The sequence below is a fragment of the Micropterus salmoides genome, unplaced genomic scaffold (genome assembly GCF_014851395.1).
Source record: "Micropterus salmoides isolate LMB-PRFRI ecotype aquatic unplaced genomic scaffold, ASM1485139v1 Ms_hic_scaffold_20, whole genome shotgun sequence".
NCBI lineage: Eukaryota > Metazoa > Chordata > Actinopteri > Centrarchiformes > Centrarchidae > Micropterus > Micropterus salmoides.
Window position 1 is genome coordinate 27,196,571 of NW_024041151.1, and position 23,489 is coordinate 27,220,059.

Genomic DNA, 23,489 nt, shown 5'->3' on the forward strand with positions numbered 1-23,489 from the left:
CTTCACATTTTTGTAAGAACACATAGACTTCACAAAAACACTCATACTACACTTTTTGCAAAAACACACACATCCGCCAGTTGAACAGTGTTGCTATCAGAGGCTCAGGCAAAGACCGTAATTTAGAATTAATTTGTCTGTTAATTAATTTGTTCTCATGTCTGACTGAGGGACAATAGGGCCTGTATGGATTTTAACAAATTGTTGCAAGCACCTGCACTCAGACCAGATAAAATGCAACAACTAGACACAATGGGCCTTTGCAATAAAAACTACCACTCTGAAGGCTCTGAAGGTCATTATGTGATAGTGTACAGCACACAAACCTGTGCTTGTGCTGATGTTGATGTTAACTCTCTTTTGTCTTATGCACATAGACCTGTCTTATTTCTGATGTCACATTGTCACACACAATGTCTTATTTCTTTATAGGTGTTTATATATATATTATTTTTATATTCTTGCTGCCCCCTCCTTAATCACCTTTTATTATTTTTATTTATTTTTAAGTTCAAAGCATTTTATCTCTATACTTCCCAACTCAGTTTCCCCCACACCACCTCCATTTTTCTACCTCTTGAACATACACACACACACACACACACCCATACACAAATTGCCTTAAACATCCAACATGCTGTTGCTGCACAGTTGTTTGTTTGTTTTTTTTCACCAAGTACTTTTGTGTCTGTTATGTATGTCACCACCATGAACATCCACACATAATAGAATAGTGTATTCTACCCTAAAACACTTCTAAAACACCTAACACATAAAACACCTATATGATATATACAGTGAGGAAAATAAGTATTTGAACACCCTGCAATTTTGCAAGTTCTCCCACTTAGAAATCATGGAGGGGTCTGAAATTGTCATCGTAGGTGCATGTCCACTGTGAGAGACATAATCTAAAAAAAAATCCAGAGATCACAATGTATGATTTTATAACTATTTATTTGTATGATACAGCTGCAAATAAGTATTTGAACACCTGAGAAAATCAATGTTAATATTTGGTACAGTAGCCTGTTTGCAATTACAGAGGTCAAACGTTTCCTGTAGTTTTTCACCAGGTTTGCACACACTGCAGGAGGGATTTTGGCCCACTCCTCCACACAGATCTTCTCTAGATCAGTCAGGTTTCTGGGCTGTCGCTGAGAAACACGGAGTTTGAGCTCCCTCCAAAGATTCTCTATTGGGTTTAGGTCTGGAGACTGGCTAGGCCACGCCAGAACCTTGATATGCTTCTTACAGAGCCACTCCTTGGTTATCCTGGCTGTGTGCTTCGGGTCATTGTCATGTTGGAAGACCCAGCCTCGACCCATCTTCAATGCTCTAACTGAGGGAAGGAGGTTGTTCCCCAAAATCTCGCAATACATGGTCATCCTCTCCTTAATACAGTGCAGTCGCCCTGTCCCATGTGCAGAAAAACACCCCCAAAGCATGATGCTACCACCCCCATGCTTCACAGTAGGGATGCTGTTCTTGGGATGGTACTCATCATTCTTCTTCCTCCAAACACAGTTAGTGGAATTATGACCAAAAAGTTCTATTTTGGTCTCATCTGACCACATGACTTTCTCCCATGACTCCTCTGAATCATCCAAATGGTCATTGGCAAACTGACATGTGCTGGTTTAAGCAGGGGAACCTTCCGTGCCATGCATGATTTCAAACCATGACGTCTTAGTGTATTACCAACAGTAACCTTGGAAACGGTCGTCCCAGCTCTTTTCAGGTCATTGACCAGCTCCTCCCGTGTAGTTCTGGGCTGATTTCTCACCTTTCTTAGGATCATTGAGACCCCACGAGGTGAGATCTTGCATGGAGCCCCAGTCCGAGGGAGATTGTCATGATTAGCTTCTTCCATTTTCTAATGATTGCTCCAACAGTAGACCTTTTTTCACCAAGCTGCTTGGCAATTTCCCCAAAGCCCTTTCCAGCCTTGTGGAGGTGTACAATTTTGTCTCTAGTGTCTTTGGACAGCTCTTTGGTCTTGGCCATGTTAGTAGTTGGATTCTTACTGATTGCATGGGGTGGACAGGTGTCTTTATGCAGCTAACAACCTCAAACAGGTGCATCTAATTTAGGATAATAAATGGAGTGGAGGTGGACATTTTGAAGGCAGACTAACAGGTATTTGAGAGTCAGAATTCTAGCTGATAGACAGGTGTTCAAATACTTATTTGCAGCTGTATCATACAAATAAATAGTTAAAAAATCATACATTGTGATCTCTGGATTTTTTTTAGATTATGTCTCTCACAGTGGACATGCACCTACAATGACAATTTCAGACCCCTCCATGATTTCTAAGTGGGAGAACTTGCAAAATAGCAGGGGGTTCAAATACTTATTTTCCTCACTGTATATATATATATTAAAAATGATTGTAAAATTTAATTGAATAAAACGTCTCTTTCTGCCTCCCTTCTCCTCCCTGCTTCATCCCCTCCTCTCTATTATTATTATATATTGTTTTTTTAATATATATTTTTTATTTGTCGTTAATATATTATTTATTTATTTTATTTTATTTTATTCCCTGGTAAGATGAGGGAGAGTGAGAGTAGAGGTATCGATCAGGAGGACTTAAACGAGCACTTCCTGTACATGACCACACCTCAGAAAAGACTGTGGTTGGATGACAGTAATAAATTACAAGAGTTAGGATCTTCCCCTAAATGACTGGATAAAGTGGTTGAAACTGTTTCCAGTTATTTCTGACTCTGATTCAGAACAGATTGTCTGAACTTGTAAGACTTTTACATGTGATCCGTCAATAAGGTTGTGTTCACAGTAGGAAGTGGGATTATGTCTCAGGCTGTAGGAGACATGCAGTGTGTTTGTTGTGATTATGATGGATATACTTTGTGTGTGTGTGTGTATTTGGGGTTCAGTATCTTTCCTAAGGACACTTTGACATGCAGACTGGGGGAGTGTGGGATCGAACCACAAGCATCCAATGATGTGTTAATATGCATGTCATTGCGTTATGATATAAATGAAACAAATTATATAAATGAAACAACTGTAACAGATAGAAAACTACACATACGGGACACTTCTCATTTTCCATTTCTCAATGCAGTTTGGTACCTTGGAAACTGTGGTGATGTTTGTAGCACACTAATGTATTGTGGGAGGCCTAGTGGGCCTCGGAAATAGTGGATATAATGAAGACTAGGGGCCCTATCTTGCACCCAGAGCAGTATTTCACTGTGTTTTGTTATTTTAGAGGTGCATTATTCCTAAAATTCACACAAACAGCAAAGCACTACTCTTCATTGAATAAAATGTCTCTTTCTGCCTCCCTTCTCCTCCCTGCTTCATCCCCTCCTCTCTATTATTATATATTGTTTTTTTAATATATATTTTTTTATTTGTCGTTAATATATTATTTATTTATTTTTATTTTATTTTATTCCCTGGTAAGATGATGGAGAGTGAGAGTAGAGGTATCGATCAGGGGGACTTGAGAAGGTGTGTTGTTAAAAGACATAAAAACCATATCTATGTTTATTGTTAATGATTACCCTGGTTGCCACGGTTCCTGTGTCAGTTTTGGTTCTGTGTGAGGTCTCACATTTATTTAGAATTGTTAGGGATAGGTATCGTTAAGGTGTTCTTAACTTCTAAGATGACTCATCCTGAGGTGTTTGTGTAATTTTTGTGATGAGAAGAGAGAGGAAGCGAGGAGGGGGTTAGTTTCAGAGAGATTAACTAATGTAGTGTCACACACACACACACACACACACACACACACACACACACTGTTTAGACCAAAGTTTACTGTAACATTCCCCTGATGGCACATTACTGCACACCAGCTGTGGCCCTATGTTTCTATACAGTCTACATAAATAACTCTCAGAGCTGATCCTCCTGTCCTGTCTTTTACATATATGCAGATGACACACTCTTGGTCACATTAACAATCACCACAAACTATAATGAGCTGAATCATGCACCACTCTGACATGCTGGGGTACACAAAGGTATCTGATGTAAGATTATTAGCTTGTAACTAGCTTATCTAGCTTGCTCGTGGCATTTTGTCCACCCATTTCCACCTTGTAAGAATCCAAGTTTTCAAGAAGTTCTAAAAGCAGTAAGTGTTTGTCCAAATAAAATATCTATAAAAAAAAATCTTTATTTGCCAAAAAAATACATTACTCATGAAACTAAATAAAATAATATTGCCAATGATTCAGCATTTGGATGATCTGTAAGTTTGTAAAACTTCCTCTCCTGCCACTCCCCACAACTCTAGCCCCAGGCAATCCAGTCTTGCCTAATCCTGCCCCCGGCCCTCTGCCCGTCACAGCCCAGCCCAGCCTCTCTGTCCAGGGACCATATATGAGCAGCAGCCAGTCCTGCATGGAGGTCACAGCTGAACAGAATCCCATTGATCTTATACAGAATTAAAGAGAAATTACAACAAACTAGAGACACCTGCTGCCACATAAATCTGGTAAGTTTTTTCATTTATTCAAATGTTTTACTGTAGATTTTTATTTGTGTTTTATTGGATATTGGGATTATGAGCAACTTATAACTTATCAGTATTCAAATATTTATCTCTCTAAAAATACATTAACAATAGTAGGGATTAATGCAATTCTCCAGAGTAAATCTGATTCATAAGCCAAGACTCTGACACTGCCTTGTTTCTGTCTGTGTGTAAGTGACTGTTACTTTATTTATTTCTGTGGCTTCCCTCCTTCGCAGACAAGAACCAATTAGAGATGGAGCTTCTGACAACCGCTCTTGTCATTGTACTTCTTACAGCAGCCTCCGCTAAGCCGGTAAGCTCACCGCAAAGCTGCATTTGAATCTTCCCTCATTCCTCCTTCCTCACTGCTCTCACTGGCTGCGCATCACTTTTTCTGTTGTTGTGTTTTGTGTTTTGTCACTCTAACAGCCGAAGTCTTTTAGCGTTTTTAGTATGAATACATTACAGATTATATCTGATATAGTCTGGTTCAAATCCTCTATTTATTATGATAGTGTATGAATTGTTTATGAATTGTTTATTCGCTGTTTACGTTGAGTTTCCTCTGTCAACCACACTACCGCATTGCTGTTGTTGATTACATACCTGCTTTCAATACATACCTGATTCATATTGTTATTTTAGGTTATGTTGTATTATTGTTTCAATCAACACATCCCTGTCATGAGTTGTAACATTGTAACCTCTAGTAGGGCACAATATGTTTTAGACATTAACTGAACTATTTTAACTTTATTATTACATATTACGTTGAGTTATGTTTATTGTGACTGTTAATTTACAAAAAACACAGAGATCAATTTTGCAACTCTCAAAAGTAAAATAGAAAAATCTAGGTTCCATTTATTGTTCTGCCATAATAGCACACTGTAAGTGTTCCCCATGGGGCTGCATTTTTGGTTTCAACTGATGATGTTGGGACAGATGTCTTTAACTGCTAACGGCACATCACCAGCACTATGAATGCTTGTTAAAAAAGGCAAAAAATGATATGGTTTAACGTTGGTTAAGGTGTGGAAAACATTGTGATTACAGTTTAAAAAAACATTAACTTTCTGCCTGTACGTAAATGATGTGCTGTAGAATTGTCCAATATAAACGTAATATCTAAACATACTGGGCTGGGAGATCAGACGGATTGTGGACTTTATTTGACAGAATCTAAGTGTAACGTCTCTTTTAATTAATAATCCTTCCACAGATTGGCTGGCATCGGCACCATGATGCTGACATCACTGAAAATGACAAGCTCAAGGAATGGCGGTCTTGGCGGTTCACTGAATCGTCCAACTCCAAAGATTCTTCTTCAGATTCGGATCAGTCACCGAATTCACATGAATCTAGTGAATCCTCAAAAAGTAAATCTTTGGAGTCCTCTGAGGAAGATATAATCACCAATAAGACAACAGTAGTCGTGCCCACCACTGCCATGATAACCGTCACTACGGCAGACAGGAGTACCCTCACCCCTGAACCAGACACAGCGAGCACAGATGAGCCAACTATTACTGTGACGACTCCACCAACAGTACCCACCACAGATGTTGTTGTCACATCACCCAGCAATGTGACTCATTGTGTTACCAAGGAAATTCCAACGCCAGCTCCTGTTACAGAAAACAGAGGAGACAACTAAGCAAATGCCACTCCTCTTAACCAACTGCAAACAACAACTAACAACTATGCTATGCTATTAAAAATGTGTCTTTTCCAGGATTTCTCAGTCTAGTTACAGGAACTCAACTTCTAGAAAGAACAGTCAATTTTTAGGAGTTTTGAGCAACCCCTCTCTTAAAGCATGTCATTTTTAGGCCATTTTGTGTTCTACTTCTTAATTTCTTATCATGTGCTGCAGCAGAATTAATGGGCATCTTCCACCACAGATTGATCAACAACAAGTAGTAATATTTATTTAAAACAACAGGCTAATTAATGTGGCATTATGATGATACACTTTTATTAACGCTATTCTCTTCCAAAGATTCTAATTTCCACTTTCATTAGTGTTCCCCAGGGGCCTTTTTCAGCCACCGTATTGTGACACTACAGAACAACTTAGATGTGTTTACGTACTGTTACATAACATAAACAAATCTGTGGCTCAGTCATGTTTACCTTAAAGTGTTAACTGGTCAGAAAAGTACAGGTAGGATCCTTTGGTTGATTTCTTCCTGTGCGCCAATTTCAGTGTTTCTGCTCCTTACATACTATTCAAAGTATTTGTTTTAAATTTTTAGTATTTTATAAGGATTTTGTTCTGGAAAGTGTAGCTCCTACAGCACATGCTTGTTAAAACAAATAGTTTAAAATGTCCACCACATACACAATAAGTCACCCTTCTGCATGAAGCATCCAGAGTATGTGTCCCACAGCAGTGTGTTTATAGAGTGCAGGGTGTGTCCTGTTTGTCTTGTCTTGTCTCGCCTGTTGTTTGTACATGCTGAATAAGAGTGAGTTATGCAGCGGTGGGTTGGCTTTAATTATGGGTTGTGAATTCATATTTTCCCAAATTAAACATGGTTGAGAGGGCCCCAGACAACACCTTAATGTTGTCGGTTTGTTATCTTTTAACATGTGTTGTACTTCATTTTGTTGAGCTGGATCTAATGTGCATAATTGATTGATTGAGAACTATTGTTTTTTCTTCTGAAGACAAATAAAGTATCTAAACAAAAATGAAATTGCTATGTTTGAAAATTCATTAGATTCCTTAATTTATTTCAGAATATCTTTTTGTAATATTTGTTGAAATTCTCTTGACATCCCAACAACAATAAATCAATTGCTCTGACACAAAAGTGAGAAAAAAAATATCTAGTATCTTTGGCTGTCGTCGGACTGTAATAAGCATAATTTAATTTGGTCCGAATGAACCTGCCTACCTGCACACAGTCACGGCACATAAGAAATCGTTTTGGAGGAGTGGCGTTAGAGGGATCCCTGAAGGGAGGGGGTGGGTTTTTTTCAGTTGGATACTTTCAAAGTCTAGATGTCTCTTGCGAGTTTCTCAAATGTTGCCAGCTTTAAGCAGATTGAGTTACTGATTAGAGCTTAAATGTTTCTGAAAAACAAAGTTTTGATTATCCCTAGGTTCAGTAATGGGAATATGAATTTAACATTGTGCTTTTTGACCTAGTGATGGCCCATAGATAAGATGCTTGCCTTTTGTGTGGGAGATCTGGGTTCATTTCCCACTGTGATGCATCCACCAATGTGTCCCTGAGCAAGACACTTAACCCCTAGTTGCTCCAGAGGCGTGCGACCTCTGACAACAGCAGCAATTGTAAGTCGCTTTGGATAAAATTGTCAGATAAATGTAATATATTTTAATGTTAATCATAACTATATCAGTCTTATAAATCTCTCATTAAGAAGTGACCCCACATGGGGTCTCAACCCAGTAGTTTAGAAACTGAGGAAGAGGATGTTCTTTTCTTCACATAAATATTTTGCTACTAAGCGGAAGCTTCCAGTCAGCAAACTGATGCAAACGTCGAACTTCTTTTATACAGTCCGTGGTTGCTACTGTACATAAGGAATGAAGTGGGGGGGGGTTCAATTTAGATAAAGTTGAGAGCCAGATTTATAAGGAAATTTTACTGTTACCTCTGGTGGTATCTAGCCATGCATATAATTTTGGTTTGCGATATACTGTAAGATGGACAGATCACAGCATTGACAAATTAAATTAAAATTATTAACAGCAACATATACTTCCAGAAACAATCCCCCCATTACTATGGATAATCCACAGGCACTGTTTTTATTTAAACTACGTCCGGCCAAAGAAAAGGTTCCTATGAAATCTGGTGGATATCTCAAAGCCTGGACACATACAGCCAAACTCTCTGCCAGGTTAAGTGAGAAACTGTCTTAATGAATTCTGGATGAACTGACCATTTAAGGTCACAGCAGAACATCATCTTCTGTACTTCATAGCAGTGAGTGGGCAATTCATATTCATATATTCACATATTGTCCTGCACTGTGAATGTCACCGCTCAAACTCATGTATGGTTCAGACTATGCATAAGTGTCCTTAACAAAAATAGCATGCTGTACCTGGTCAACATGCTGTAACATTGAATACTGCCTGGAATACTGCCCCATGATATAGAAGATGTTTTCCAATTATGAAAATACCAAAAAACAAGCTCTGATCGCTGCAAATCCACTCCCTTGAACTCAAGTCTAAAAATCTATCTAGGAGTTTTCAAGGCAAGATGGGTGTACACAAAGCACTTGCAAATGGCATTTCAATGACATAGCCCCATCTAGTGGCAAAACCCATTTATTACAGTCTATGTCTACCATGGGTATTTCAAATTGGTTTCTGGCTGCCTATGTGAACAAAGCCAGGTCCATAAAGACATGGTCTTGTGGAAGAACTTGACTGACTGTGAGCCACGCCTTATTAACCAACAGCAGTATTGGACCTTACTAATGGTCTTGTGTCTGTGAAAGGGAGCAAATCCCTAAAGCCAAGTTCCAACATCTGATGGAAAGCCTGAAACCAGAAGAGAGCAAGAGAAATGAATGCTATGCTACCATGGCTTTGCAATACAATCCAAAGAAGCATTTACAATAAAGATACATATAAAGATCGTTCAAAGTTTCTGAACACCCCCATTTTTCTAGTTGGTATTAAAATAGAAGAATTCAAGTCCAGTGAAGCACCCTAAATGGTACAAAAGTAAGCAGCAAACTGCTGTAAACAATGTTTACTTCATCATCGACATTGTTATTGTTGTAAAATTAACAATTAAATTAAGGAGTTTTGGTCATTATTTCACTGTAGGATTCATTCAGTGGTGGAATGTGTACTTAAGTAGTTTTTTCAGTATCTGTACTTTAATTGAGTATTTGTAGTTGTTACATCTTTTTACTTTCATTTTGCTACATTTCAAAGTCACATTCTGCACCAGACCTCGTTACATTGGTATTAGTAGCCTATGCAGACCTGAGTGGAGCAGAACTGAAAAACAAATGTAAACTGATAAACCCCGCCTCACTTTCCTGCCAAAGGTGAACGTGAATGTTTAAAACTTCGATGAGAGGATGAAGGTCTATCGTTCTAAGAAACTCAATGAGAGTGAAGTGCGGGAACAGCAGTCAAGTAAACATGTGTTCTCTCCTCTCCAGTCTGATGTAGATCCCACGTAGCCTAATGTGCAGCTGCAGTCAATCTCTCAGCTCTTGTCTGCCTTGTTTTGGTTGCCAGACTGTGACTGAACAAAGTTCAGTGAAATGCAACTATTTATTACGTTTGATAAATGCCGACGGGCCACGATGTTTATAAACTGCAGCTCGGAAATATGACCGTGTTGCATGTGGAAATGTGTTCATATGCGCGTGCAAGAAATTAAAGTCACGCAGCAAGAAACATTTGTGGCGTCAGTCCAGACAGTCAGTGACCGAGTGGTAACGTAGCTGGTAGAGTTTTGCAATATAAACATCTAAAAACTGAAGCCAACTTTGCTCTGTGTGGGACTGTGAGCTGCACTTATGAAAGGTGATGAAGGTAACGTGTGGGTTTTTGGTGAGATTGTGAATTAAGAGGTGTTTCAGTTAGTTTTGGTTTCTGTTACATTCCCAAAGTCCCAAATGGGGTTCTGTGTCTGTCAGACGGTCTGAAGGGGATACTACCACACCAGCAGAGCAATAAGGCAGCCTTATCCTCCCCACATACAGGAAATATGCACTTGTCCTCTTGCAACTCAGTTTTCCTTGTTGTGATTCACTGTAACTTATAATTCTATATTCAAACCTGCCTTGAGTGAATTTAAAAAGATAGATTGTGTTTTGTAAGATCAATAGATTTTGATGCTTTTGCTTTTGATTACTTAAGTATTTTTAAAACCAGGTACTTTCTTACTTTTACTTCAGTAGGCTTATGCTGGATGACTTCGTGTGGTATCTGTACTTTTAATTAAGTATGAAAATTACTTCTTCCTCCATTTTATTGTACCAATAAAGCTTCAGTAGTGTATTATACAGGCTGTTTTGAGCTACGAATATTTCAATAAAAACTAGAAAAATATATATACACCGGTAGGGTATATATACTACAATATCTGATATGGAAACATGGATGGACTCTCAGTGACACTCAGTCAGTGAATACAGCTCTCTCTTTCAGTGACCAGAGTGCTTTAAATTAGAAACCACACCCTGAGGTGAGCACTACACTGTGGTAGGTCCATTAAATTCCTAAATATTGTTTGTCTTTTTTTTTTCTCTGAACACAAGCGACTGTTTTTATACACTTGATTTATTGATCAGCTCTTCATGTCTCAAATCCCACTGCAGAATAACACATCTCTCACTATGACTCATGAATAAATATAGTAATTAGCCTATTATGCTGTTATTATTTTAGTCATCTACATAAAAGCTAAACTAAGGCTCATTTCCAATGCTGGATGGGCTGTCAGCAGCCCTCCCTGAAGGCCGAGGTGAAGAAGCGGGCAGCAGGGATCGACACCATTTCAATAAATCCTGTTGAGAAATAACACATTTTAAAGGTCTGAGCGAGGCTACAAAGCTGTTCAAGTCTTGAACCAGAAAGAGAAGGTCAGACCACAACAACGATATTGTTTTTTTCTTATTGTTTACACTAGTCTTATAGCACAGCCACGGGAGCATGCAACAATGCATTTCATTACATTGTTTGTTTATGTGACATATAAAGATCTGAATCCTCGGATCCTTAAAGATGGTCGTCAGACACAAAGGAGAAAAAGCTTTACCCAGTTCAAATAAGATGTAAGAAGGACGCCAAGTAGGCCACAACATAAAGTGTCAACAGTGTTGGGGAGTAAGTAGTTGCATGTAATTTAGTTACGTAATTTAATTTCAAAATAAATGTAACTGTAATCTGTTACAGTCAATAGGAAATGTGGTTAAATTACAGTTACTTAAGAAAATGCTTATGTGGTTATATTTGAATATTTTCTGTAAAAAGCTTGGCTATATGTTGAAGAATATTCATTTTGTTGCTTTGCATGTTTTTCATGTGCACAATGTCTTCCTTTGCCATCCTCTGTCTTGCTGCTACAGTGCTGAGTCAAATGCATAAATATGGGATACTACAATGGGTTAAATGCAGAGAATGAATTTTGCAACTTGTATGTCACAATAAAGTATCTTACTTAGTGGGAGAAAACTGGTAGTTCTATGCAAAATCAGACGTTGAGCAACCCCATATTGCCAAAATGGCATGATCTTTGTTTTGCTGCAAAGCTTCGACTGTGAGACAGTCGAATCAGACTCCGCCCATCGACGCTTCGAAGCCGATCCTACTACGGCCCGGGACGGATGGGGGGGGGGCATCAGCTTTCCCCGCGACCCTGTACGCAAGATAAGTGGTTGACAATGGATGGATGGATAGCATAACACAAAACCAAACCCTCTGCACAGCTACAAACATTCCCAAATCCACACACCCAGGGTGCGGAATACAGGGGAGCCAGGGGGAGCTTAGCTGCTCTTAATAAGACATCAGCTCTCCTAAAAGCATGATTTGTGATATTTTATGGGGTCTCTATAATAATACAGCATGCTTTATTGCCATTAATTTCTATATTTCTCTTTCGTCATATATCCATGCGTAAAATCAGGAGCCTCACTTCATCCAGCCAGAGAGAACGATCAGAGAGAACGTCCGCAGCAGGCCGGTCGCTCCGTGATCTCCTGTCCCGGACCCTGTGCGCTCCACCGCCCCACTCCCTCTCTGGTACGGGTTGTGTCACTAGTACGACTGACGTGCTGTTAACAGTTCCTGATCGTTTCCTCTGGCTGAATGAATATTACACATGGTCCATGCACTACTGCAGCTGAGGGCTCAACACAGCATCACACAACTTTCTAAATTCTTCCCTCTCACGGAATAAAGAAAGGTCAGGTCATAAACACAGCAGCTGTTGTGTGAAGCGTAATTGTAGCAAAATGGCTACATATCATATAATAATTATTATTTTTATTATGATTATAATAGGACAAACATGCCTAGCATGGTAAAAGCATGATAATCTGCATTGCTTTACATCTCCAAACTGTGTCTGTCTCTGTTTTCTCAGAAGGGATAATAAATCAGGTTGTGGCCTGTCTGTGCACAACTGAACATAAATCACTTACATCACTGTTGTCACAGAAAAAGAAAGACTGTTTCAGTGCTGCAGTCTGGGGTCGCAGACGACATGAAGCCTGTAATCAGTCAGAAATGTGTCTCTATAGTGTTTGACAGAAGGGAGGACTTTAACAGGTGAACTAGGTGCCTCAGTATGAGATTTCTGTAACAATCACTCCCATATAGCTGGTTGTTCTGTGCAGTTCTACCTATAGAGGTCACTAGGTAAGACCTTTTTACATGTGTAGGGCAGGTTCAGTTCAAGATTGCACCTAAAACATAAGCATCAATTGTTACTTAACCTAATATTACTTCCAATATCAACATTTAAATAATACACTGATTAGAATGTGTTCTGGTAATTGTGTCCTTGTCTTGCCACATCACTCTGCAGCAGAATCATTCTGTCCCTGTTCCTAATCAACACACATATTTTTGTAGGTCATCACTTATTACAGCAGTCTAGACAAAGACTGTGAACAATGTACAAGTGTTTTGTAACCTTGTCTTCAGTGCTAGGGCCAGTTCTGGTGTACCGGCACTTTAGATATCTGTACCGACGAGTAATATTAGTCTTTATTAATATAAAGACTATAACAAGGGGGAAACAACTATGATGAGAGTTGCATGCTGCGACTATCATCATCTGTCTCCTCCGTGCCTTGTGGCACATAAGGCCTTCACAGATTATCTCCATCTCTTCTAGTCTGCTGCAATCACTCGTGCTTCGTCCCATGAATTCCAACCCGCCTATTTCTGCTCTTTCTCCACTGAACGTCTCCACGAGGTTTTTAGTCCACCTCTACGCTACGTTGTTATGGTTGTCTCAATCCTGTCGAAGTATGTGGACAATCAATTTTCCATTCCTGCGCCCAGTGGTTTCATACCCGCATTCTTAATCAGTACTCACATGATCTTCCTAGTGGATTTGTAGGATTTGTCTAAGGCACTCATTTTGAAAGACATTTATTCCTTTGTCATACCCTTTATTCATTTTCCACATTTCACACCCATGTAATTGCAGCTCAGACAGTTTCAGTTTAGTTCTTCTCGATATGTTGTTAGATCTCCAGATCATCTTTAATCTCACAAATTCATTTTTTTAAGTCCGTCATACCATCTCGTTCTTTACAGACTATAGCTCCCAGGTTCAACCTCATCTACATCTTGTCCCTCAAAATTTATTTTGTCTTGGTTTCTGGAGATGATTCTCGTCATCGCTGTCTCTTTATGTTGTTCCTTATTCAGCTTATTCATCTTGTCCTGTATCTACTGTTTAGAGGAGGAGAGCAGCACAATATCAGATATAGATGTCACATCTAGACTTGATGATTTAGACTTTGCAGATGATATTGTGCTATTATTATTATTATATTTCTATATCTATATTCTCAGCCACCATTCTTGTCTTTACATCTAAAACAAATGTAAACAACCCGTACTATTTTTATGAAAAAGAACTTTATTAATATTTTAGAAATGGTACAATATGATACATTACAGTAAACAACATGGGACAAACGACATGTAGTGTAGGTAGGAACTGTGCAAATGAACAGGACTGTGTTGTTTGTGTGTGTGTGTGTGTGTGTGTGTGTGTGTGTGTGTGTGTGTGTACTGCATCTATACCTGATTGAACCCTGTACTGGATGGTGAGTTTCTCTTTGTTTACATCCTTTTATCTACACCAGCAGATTTAATACAAGCTAGCAACAAAGCTAAGCCACACAGGCAGCAAATGTATGGCTTGATGTCAAGTTTAAATTGTATTATACTTGAATAGTATTTAAATAAACTGTGCACTTTTCTCTCTTATTTTATAAGCACGTAAACAATGTAGGTTTGCATATTGCAGTTTTTAATTAATGATTAAATGCAGTGTTTTGCTAGTGTAGACATCAGGACTCAACCGTATTTGTTTCCTTGTTCTTTACCAGTTTTGACCTTTTACCCTGCAGCAACAGACGGGAGCGGGGAGGGGGCAAAGGTCATGAGGTCAGTCAACCTCCTGTTGCAGGTAGCAGTCGTCACTTTCAACATCCTATAAAGTTACATCGACCACCTTTTCCCCTATGGGGTCAAACATGGGATTTACCAGGGCAACTAGACCACAGGATGCAGGAGTGATTGGTTTATTTAAATATAACCCAGAACAAAAAGCGTTTCTGCTTCTCATATGATGCACAAGTAATTACAGAATTATTGGCAGAACAAATCTAAATCAAAATATTTAAGCCCTGACTGTCCCTGTTTGACCCTACAGTGGAAAGTGGCTCATGGGGGGGGGTTGCACCTGGATGCAGCATGCACTCTTTATACGAATCTCTCTGACATGACCACTCCATTTCCTGGATGGGTGGGGCTTATTTGGCAGTGATGGTCTCAGGTTGCACCCCCTCCTCTGAGTCACCCTCAGTGCTATCACTCTCATCTGATTCGCTGTCAGCTGCTCCGGGCGTGGCTGTGGCCTCCTCACTGCTCTGGCTCTCCTTGTCCTCTGACTCCTCGCTGGTGCTGGTACTGTCACTGGTGCTGCTGGTGCTCTCCTCCTCCTCCTCTTCCTCTGGAGTGCTGGAGCTCTCACTGTTGGTGGAATCGCTTGTGCTAGCGCTCTCCTCCTCCTCTGGGAGGGATGCCTGGCGGGGACTGACGTCCTGAGAGGTGCCGGAGGAGATGTCCAGGCTCTGGCTCTCCACCTCAGGGGTGCTGGTGTCCTCCTCCAGAAGATCGGAGTGGACCTGAAGAGCCTAGAATGAAGCCAGAGGAGGGATGGGAGAATTAGTTTGTTTGATTTGTCTGTAAGTCCACAGTATATACAAAACTGCACTAATGCAGCACATTTGTCTACAGTGGCAGTTAACATTGAATGAATATTGAAGTGAAGGTGAAGTGAAAGTAAAAGTTCTGAAATGACTTGAAGAGTCAATTCAAATCCAGTCACTGAAAGGAGGTCTAGTGAAAGTCCTGAAAGGAGTGAGTGTCAATTCAAGTCAAAAACTGAAAGCGTCTCTTGATGTGTAAGCAAGAACTGAAAGGAGTTGAAGTGTCGGCAGGAGTACAAGCAGTGTCACATAAGGTGCAAGTGCTAAAAGGAGTTTAAAATGTTAGCTGAAGTACAAGTAAAAGGCACATGTCTACTGTTGTTTTACATTTTGGTATCTTTTGTAGATTGAAGTGAGAAAAAGTTTGGAGTTTAGCTACATTTTTAAGCACCAGCTCTATGTCAGTATTTTGTAAACACTACCCATGTGTCCCAAAATGGTACAAATGCAGTTGTGGTAGCTGCTTGCAACAGCACATTCTACAGCAGCGTAATGCTTAATTAAATTCAATTTGGACTCTATTGACGGCCACTCTCAGGAAGCTCAAACTAACCTGTACCTTGTACACCTGCAGTGACTTCTCCACCTCATTGCCGTCTTTCATGTCATAGGCCATCTTCTTTCCTGTGCCGACGAGCTCGTAGGACTTGTAGGGAGCAGGAACCTTGTGGTCGGATTTGTCCTCCACGTAAACAATGGACTTGTAGTCGCTGGGGTAGCCTCCCAGGTTGTCACCGCGGGCTTCGTCCGTGTCGGTGACGATGGTAGGCATGATGGGATCAGGAGTGGTTTCAGCCACGGGTCCATCTGTGACGACCACAGGGTTGGCCGTGGTGGGAGCGGGGGTGGAGGACTCGCCCGACTCGCCCGACTCGGAGCTGTCGCTGGATTCATTGTCCTCGGTCTCCTGGAGATACAGAGGTGGGAAACAAATAAAAAGGCCATTTCTAGCAGGACTACAATATTTGAGTAGTTAACACAGTCTTGAGAATGATATCTATTACATTTCTTACGTTTCTTACTGTTATGAATTCAGACTTATTTGGTAGTATTTTCCATTGTGTTTTTGTTTTTCCTTTGGTATTTGTTGATGATGAAGCATTTTGTTTACAATAATTCGGTTGAATTGTAATAATCATTAGCTGTTGATGTCTTTCCGTCCTAATTAAAGCTTTGTTTTTGCTTTTCCACACACATGGATGGTTCTGGCGTGAAGCCTGAAGTAATTCATAGTTGATAAATTAAAATTGAAACTTTGACAGATCAGAAACCTCTAACATCTGCAACAAAACAGTGTCTGGGGCATTATCTGGTCTCAAGGTCGGTAGGCTACACATATACAGACCATTTTACTGGCATTTAAATGTTAAAATGTTAAGCAGCGGCACCAACATTGTCCACCAACAAACAGAAAGTGCGTTTTTAACTCACATTCTCCTCTGCTTCATCGTCATCATCATCATCATCCTTGCTGTCTTCATTGTCCTTGCTGTTGACAGAGGCTGTGTCTGAGGACAAAGCTGTGTCCGTGCTGTCAGATCTTACTTGTACTGGAGCCTCTGCTGCTGCCTGCTGCGAAAATCATTAAAGCACAAAGTCATAAACTTCACCAGAAAGAGAGATAAAAACTTGATTGTTCTCCTGATAAAATATTGTTTTTATTTAAATTATTGATTTGACATGTGTCACCTTGTCTTCATCTGAACTCTCTGTGCTCTCATCTGAGCCGGCAGCTCCTGCTGCTGCTGCTGCTGCTGCTGCTGCTACAACATTCTGCAACATCAGAGAGACATAATGAATCCTCTTTTTACCTTTTACTGTTTTTTGTTGCTGCTTCATTCATGTCTCAGGCAAATGCCAGTCAAAGAAAGTTAATTAGTGGATGGCTCTTTGTCTTTGCTGCATTACAAAATAAATCAGAAGGTTACAGAAGGTTGCTTTTCAACAAAATTGTAGTGAGGACTAATTCAGTGAGTGACAGCTCTTAGAGTCTTTCCTAACTTTAAAAAGATTGAGGAGTTTTCCCCATTAATCATTTCCAGTCTCTGAGATGTTAAGATCCAAAGAACTCCACTTAAGGTGATCAGGGAGTCCACACTGTGATGGTATAACAACACGAAATGTCTTTCATTTGGATATGTAGGGCCACATCATACATGTACTTTGTGTTTTGTGTGCTTTTGAAACAGGGTTGCTGGATTTTAAGCCATTGACAACAGCAAATTGTGGCCTGCCAGTCACTGTCAATCTGTAAATGTCAACTGACTGAGCCCTGACGATGATTCTACCCAGAAGAGTGAAACATGGATTAACCGTCTATGGGCCCTTGGGGGCAAAAATAGGCTTTTGGGTCCTTACTGGCTGACAAGACAGGGCCTCAGGATGAGGTATTGATGCAGGACTTGAAGAGGTACTTTGATTTAGTTTTGCACTTCCATAAAGTTAGAGCACTCACATGAGACATATTTAAAAAAGGAAAGGTCCAAATAGAAGAAGCAGGGGTAAAGACATCCTGAGTTTTAGTTGCTAGTATGGGTCAAGTTCCAAAAAACAAATTTCCCATAATGCAACTCAGAACAGGCGAGCAGAGGGGAGAAAAGGGAGAATTAACAAAATGGCATGGAAACAAGAACAAGTGGATGAAGTGAAGGAATATTTTACCTGTACAGGTGCTGCACGGGTCTGAGGAACCACTGCTGCCTGTTTCCTGATGGGCTGAGCTGCTGGTCGTCTCACCTGTGGACAAGACCAACATTAATTATTGTGGAAGTCAGTCTTCTCTCTGTCTCTGTCTCTCTCTCCCCAGATACTCACCACTTCCTCAGAGCTCTCTGAACTGCTGTCAGAAGGTTTTCTCGCCTAAAAAGCAAACAAAGATATATAGAAATTGAACAGACAGCAAGAAAGTACGTAAAAGACAAAAATAATGTTGAAAACTTTTGACTTGACAGGGAAAATGACTGACCGGCCGGCAGAGAACTGTGGCGAAGAGCAGAACAAAAACAACGGCCACTTTCATTGTGTCACAGTTTGGTGTCTGGATGGGAAGAAAACCAGAAACACACAAGTCCCACAATGAAACATCATCGTATAACACAATAAAACAATAAAACTTAATCATGACACGTTGAGCTTGTACGACACCAAAATACTCGTCCGGATGCCATAACTTCGCAGGAAACACAATGACTTGTCAAACTGAAAATGAGCTGCAAGTCTCGTCAATAAATGCTCTCGCCCAGATTCCTTCCTAAAAATGGAGGCTGCATTGTCACATGACTAGCAGTGGCACTTCCTGAGGCCTTGGTAAGTCAAAGGAAGTCATTAAGTCCTTAATTACAGACAAGTGGTTGAGTGTCCCTGACAACTCTCTTTCGATACAGTATCAAGCATCAGAGACTGGATGTTTCTGGCTGTTTCTGGCTGTTTCTGGTCCAAAAGGTGTGAAAAAATAAGAGGTATGATATTAAAAGGAGATGAAAGAAAGGAGATTAAGAGAAAAAAACAGCATCATACTGTCTACATTTCCACCAATCATTCTGTAAAGCACTCTCTAAGTATTTAAGTTCACATTTGTACAACATGACAAACTCATTTAGGCCTTAAGGCCAATTATCTTCAAATCAGCCATAAATCCACACGAACTCAGAGCCTTGTTTCAAGATGTTTCTACAAATGAGTGTCAGTATATCATTTAGGCAATTGTCTGTGACTCTCAGCTCTAAGCTCATTGGTTTTATTGAAGATGTTAACATAAAAAACATTGCCCACAAATTAGGCTCATTTAAAAAAACTTCCTTAAAGAGGAGTAAATAGTGCATTTGTTGGGGACTATTTTCAAATGAGGAGTAATACACATTTCAAGGTATTTTGAGCAGCAGGACAGTTTATGTGGGATGGAGTTGAAATAAATTACAATGTGTGTAGTTAACATGTCAGCCAGTGTAACAGTGTGGCTCACTGGTGTTTTTTTAATAGTTTTTTGACAACAATGGAGCTCTATGGCACAGTGGAATAAGATATATCTCTTTGGGTAGACACAACACTAGTTACTGGAATCAGGTTATTGTTGGTTTTGGTCTTTTCACTGGATTTATTGACAGCTAACAGCAACTTTAACTGTAGATGTTTAAAGTACTTTTTACAGTGAAATAACAGCAAAATGGCAGTATTATGGATCCCTCAACATCCGCTTTAAAACATTTCTTTTTTTCTCTGTTCCCTAACTGTACCAAGCTATGCTGTGGGAGGACCAGTCTGTGTGTCTGCTTCTATCTTTAATGATGGACTCTTCCTATACTGTGTAATTCACCAGGTTATAACTGGAAAGCCACAGTGCAGCAGAAACATGACAGACGCCCATATGACTGTATGCATGTGTGTATTTCTGTACGTCTGTCTTTGTGAGGGCTGGTAGGAGTTTTAGGCTTGGAGAGTGGACACATATTTAGAAGCCTCAGGTCTTTTAAGGACTCTTTAAGGAGATCAAGATTTGGTTTTAGACTTAAGGCTAGAATTTGGTTTAGGATAATTCTAAGATTAGGGTCTAGGAAATGTCAATGAGTCCTCCCAACAGATGCAGGAATTGAATCTGCATTGGTGTGCTCGTGTAAGTCTATTTTGTGAGGACCGATTTAAGTTTCAGATTTGTTTTCCGTTTTAATAATTGAGAGAAGATCAATACCAGTCTCATTTATGTACACTAAAGCTAGCAAGGAATTAGCTTAGCTTTGCATAAAGACTGGAAACAGCGGTTAACAGTTAGCCTGGTTATGTTAAAACGTGACCACATCTGCCAAACAGCCCCTCCAAAGCTCACTAATTAACATGTCATGTCTCTTTTGTTATATGAAACCCAAAGTGTTAAACTGCTAGCTGTGGTTTTACAAGGGGTGATGGCTCAGATTATTTCTTTGCCAGGAGCTTTGATTTCCTGGAGACTTGCCAGGCATCCAGAGACTTTCTCTAACCTTTATTATAAAATACTGGATAGTTTTCTCTCTTGGTGCTTCTAAAAACTATTGACATGAAACCTGAGAAAGGAACATCATCTTGTTGAACTGCTAGTACCTTATTGATAACGAAGCGGCCAAGTGGTTGTGAGTAGACATAGTTTTCCTATACAAGCCAAAAGATTTGGGAATCACTACGACACTGAAAATTAATTGCAAACATGTGAACTGTGAATTTATTAATTTAGAATTTTTCAATCGAGCAGACATCAAATAGTTAAACGGGATGTTTCCTCACTTCCAGGTGAAAACAAACACTTTAGTCTCAGATCTCAGTTTGAGTTTGTGCTAAGGGGACACAGATTGCCTAAAGTGAAGGTTACAAGGGAGAGAAGATCTCAGACGAAGTTATATACTTCTGCTACGGTATTCTTTGCAGAATGAACAGCACTCAAATGGGTTTAGTGCTTATTTACTTCCATAGAAGAACAGAACCTTTTGTAACTCAGAAACTCTGCTGGGCTTTGGTCTTTCTTTGGAAAACAAAACACCTACAAAAAGATCTTCTTTAAAACTCTTTAGTGCTAAAGTTAAAAAGAAAAACGTAGTTGACTGAGCTGGTAGTTAATCAATATGTGTGTGTTTACTCTGTGTGGTTCGTCCTGGTCCTGGTCATGTGATACATAATCCAGAGGTTTGTTTCCTGTTGCCCGCAGCTTCCCCTTCCTGCCCTGGAGAGTCACTGTGATACTAATCAGCCAATCAAACACAGCTCCCTTGGCTGCACCTCTGACCAATCCCAGGCGGACCTCCATAAAGTCTTAAAAAAGAACTTGTAATTAACTGCAATACACTGCTGCGCTTTTATGGAGGATAACCAAACCCTACTGTGGGAAGAATCTTTTCCACGATGGATGCACACTATTGACTAAAATATCTCTGCATACTGTACCTGTAGATTTCCCTTCATTGGAACTATAAGAGGCTCAGCCCAAACAGTGAATAACAGACCCAGGCCAAAAGTATGTAGACAGGGGTGTCCAGATACCTTTGGCCATATAGTGTACTTCAAATGCATGAAAGAACGTAGACATATTGTAAATGTTGAATTGTTTTCTTTAGGGTAAATAAAGCATATTTCCAGCAGCTTTTACAAATATTGTCCTGCATACCCACCTCCCATCACACCACCAGTGCTGCAGAAAAAGTTCCAACCAATCATCGTACACAGTAAATATAAGGTTCAGTTTGTCATATATTTATTCTGACCTTGTTTGCAGACGGAGGAAGCTTCAGGAGTTTAGCGGCTGCCGAATGGGGAGCAGAAACAGACAGACGTGGTTTGCCTTTAGTTTATCTCCCGGGTTTCCCTGGATGTTGTTCACTGCTCAGTGATGCTGCTGCTGAAACCGAGGCTCCTCTTTGGCTTATAAACCCTCCAGCCTCTGGCAGCAGCCAATCAGGTCGGAGCTTGTGATGTCATGAGGTTAACCGCTCCGTGGTCCACCTCTCCTCTCTCTCTCTCCCACTCTTCCTGTGGTTGGTGCTGTGGTGGTGTGGGGGCAAACGCACGTACGCGCACGCACACACACACACACACACACAATGCAAAGACAAATACATGGATGAAGACATGCAGACATTTACAGCTCAGACAGAAGCAACTTTGTCAGCCTCTCTCTTATGCACACACACACACACACACACATTCTTGTTGTGTATGAAGTTAATTTAAGGACATGTAGTGACAGGCTCTGGGGGGAAAAAGTAACATATAGTGTCAGTGGTAGGACAGTGATTCAGCTTCCTCACAGACAGAAGAAAATCATCTGACTGAGGTCTTTCTGGATAATTGAGAATTTGTCTGCAACACCAGACTGATTTGTCTTAAACTGTCGAACAAGGGGAGGAGAAGCATTTTTTTTCTGGGTGTGTAAAAGTCTATATATATATTATTATTTTTCCAAGCATGTGAGTAATTTTCTGAACATTGTGGGTGTGTGTGTGTGTGTGTGTGTGTGTGTACATCTACATGTGTGGATATATTTGGAAAAGCAATGTATAAACTGAACAAATTGTTACTGTGTAATAGTTTATTAAGTTAAGCATACAGGACATCATGGTATTTAGTTCAGTTATCAGTTTTGCGCTTTTTATTTAGCTTGTATGACAATTTAATACTGCATTAGATCACATTTTATTGTTGTTGTTAAGTTGTACAGTCCATTCACAAAGTTCACCAGCTTATCACATCTTTAACTGAATGAAAATCTCCGCCAAGATCGCTGTTCATACATTTAGTATTGATGTCTTAAAAACATTTTGTTTTACATCATGCTGACTTTAATTTGAAAATAAGACTGAAGTGGCGGAATTGAATGAATAAATAAAAAAGGGGGTTCGGTGGGTTGTATCAGACAGATATACATTCTCTGAATTCTCATGTAATTTATATTTTGCACTTAAAGCATCATTGAGACTACAGAGTCATTAAACTTGATTGGCTCATAAAGTGTCTGAGTCTGTCTGTGTGTGTTGATGTCTGATACACTGACATACAGGGCTGGTAACATATACACTAACGAACAAAGCTAGACACGTGCACACAGATACTGTACCTACACATTTTTAGATTTATGCTCAAGAATCAGACAAATAGAGGAACAACACAAACATACATGTACCAGCTTGATCTCTTACACATCTCAGAAACATAACACATTGTTACTTTTCTCCAAAAAAGTTCTATGTTTCTCTTGTCACCGTGGGGTCACTCCTCCTTCAGCTTTGGCAAAGCAATCATTGCTGGTTGGCGTAAAACCCATCACTACCAGTGTGCCAGCACAGGAATGTCGTCACCAGATTTAAAAACTCCAGTATACTGCGAAACACAGAGAAGTTTACCTGACGTACCATGATGATGAACAATTGATTAGATGACTATGTGTATGTGAAAGTAATCGTTCGTAGTGACAAACCAACAGAGAATCATCGCCAACTCTGCAGTTTCCCTGAAATTGTTTGCCTTATTTAGAACATAATGTTGGTTTTACGGCACATTTACTATT

General features: G+C 39.9%; 2 protein-coding genes across 4 annotated transcripts; one reads left to right on the forward strand and one right to left on the reverse strand.

The window, feature by feature from the left end:
- The first annotated feature begins 4,369 nt into the window (after nucleotides 1-4,369).
- Nucleotides 4,370-6,232, forward strand: scpp8 (secretory calcium-binding phosphoprotein 8). Its single transcript, XM_038732989.1, has 3 exons — nucleotides 4,370-4,477; nucleotides 4,735-4,811; nucleotides 5,721-6,232. Exons 2-3 carry the CDS (start codon nucleotides 4,752-4,754, stop codon nucleotides 6,153-6,155), a joined length of 495 nt encoding a protein of 164 aa, XP_038588917.1. The 5' UTR covers nucleotides 4,370-4,477; nucleotides 4,735-4,751; the 3' UTR covers nucleotides 6,156-6,232.
- Nucleotides 6,233-14,089: 7,857 nt separating this feature from the next.
- spp1 (secreted phosphoprotein 1) lies at nucleotides 14,090-21,820 on the reverse strand. Of its 3 annotated transcripts, none has more exons than XM_038732957.1 (8): nucleotides 21,691-21,820; nucleotides 18,435-18,506; nucleotides 18,284-18,328; nucleotides 18,131-18,205; nucleotides 17,159-17,242; nucleotides 16,901-17,038; nucleotides 16,023-16,376; nucleotides 14,090-15,394 (listed from the first exon to the last, which is right to left on the reverse strand). In XM_038732957.1, exons 2-8 carry the CDS (start codon nucleotides 18,486-18,488, stop codon nucleotides 15,011-15,013), a joined length of 1,134 nt encoding a protein of 377 aa, XP_038588885.1. In that variant the 5' UTR covers nucleotides 18,489-18,506; nucleotides 21,691-21,820; the 3' UTR covers nucleotides 14,090-15,010. The 3 variants fall into 3 exon arrangements, with proteins under 3 accessions (XP_038588885.1, XP_038588886.1, XP_038588884.1); XM_038732958.1 differs by having other exon boundaries at nucleotides 16,029-16,376; nucleotides 16,901-17,041; XM_038732956.1 differs by having other exon boundaries at nucleotides 16,901-17,041.
- Between the last annotated feature and the right edge of the window lie 1,669 nt (nucleotides 21,821-23,489).

Coding starts and splice junctions, on each gene's coding strand:
- spp1 (XM_038732956.1), bottom strand. CDS start 18,488: ATGAAAGTGGCCGTTGTTTTTGTTCTGCTCTTCGCCACAGTTCTCTGC. Junction 17,243..18,130: donor CCCGTGCAGCACCTGTACAG/GTAAAATATTCC, acceptor CTGATGTTGCAG/AATGTTGTAGCAGCAGCAGC. Junction 17,042..17,158: donor AGAGTTCAGATGAAGACAAG/GTGACACATGTC, acceptor TGATTTTCGCAG/CAGGCAGCAGCAGAGGCTCC.
- scpp8 (XM_038732989.1), top strand. CDS start 4,752: ATGGAGCTTCTGACAACCGCTCTTGTCATTGTACTTCTTACAGCAGCC. Junction 4,812..5,720: donor CAGCAGCCTCCGCTAAGCCG/GTAAGCTCACCG, acceptor ATCCTTCCACAG/ATTGGCTGGCATCGGCACCA.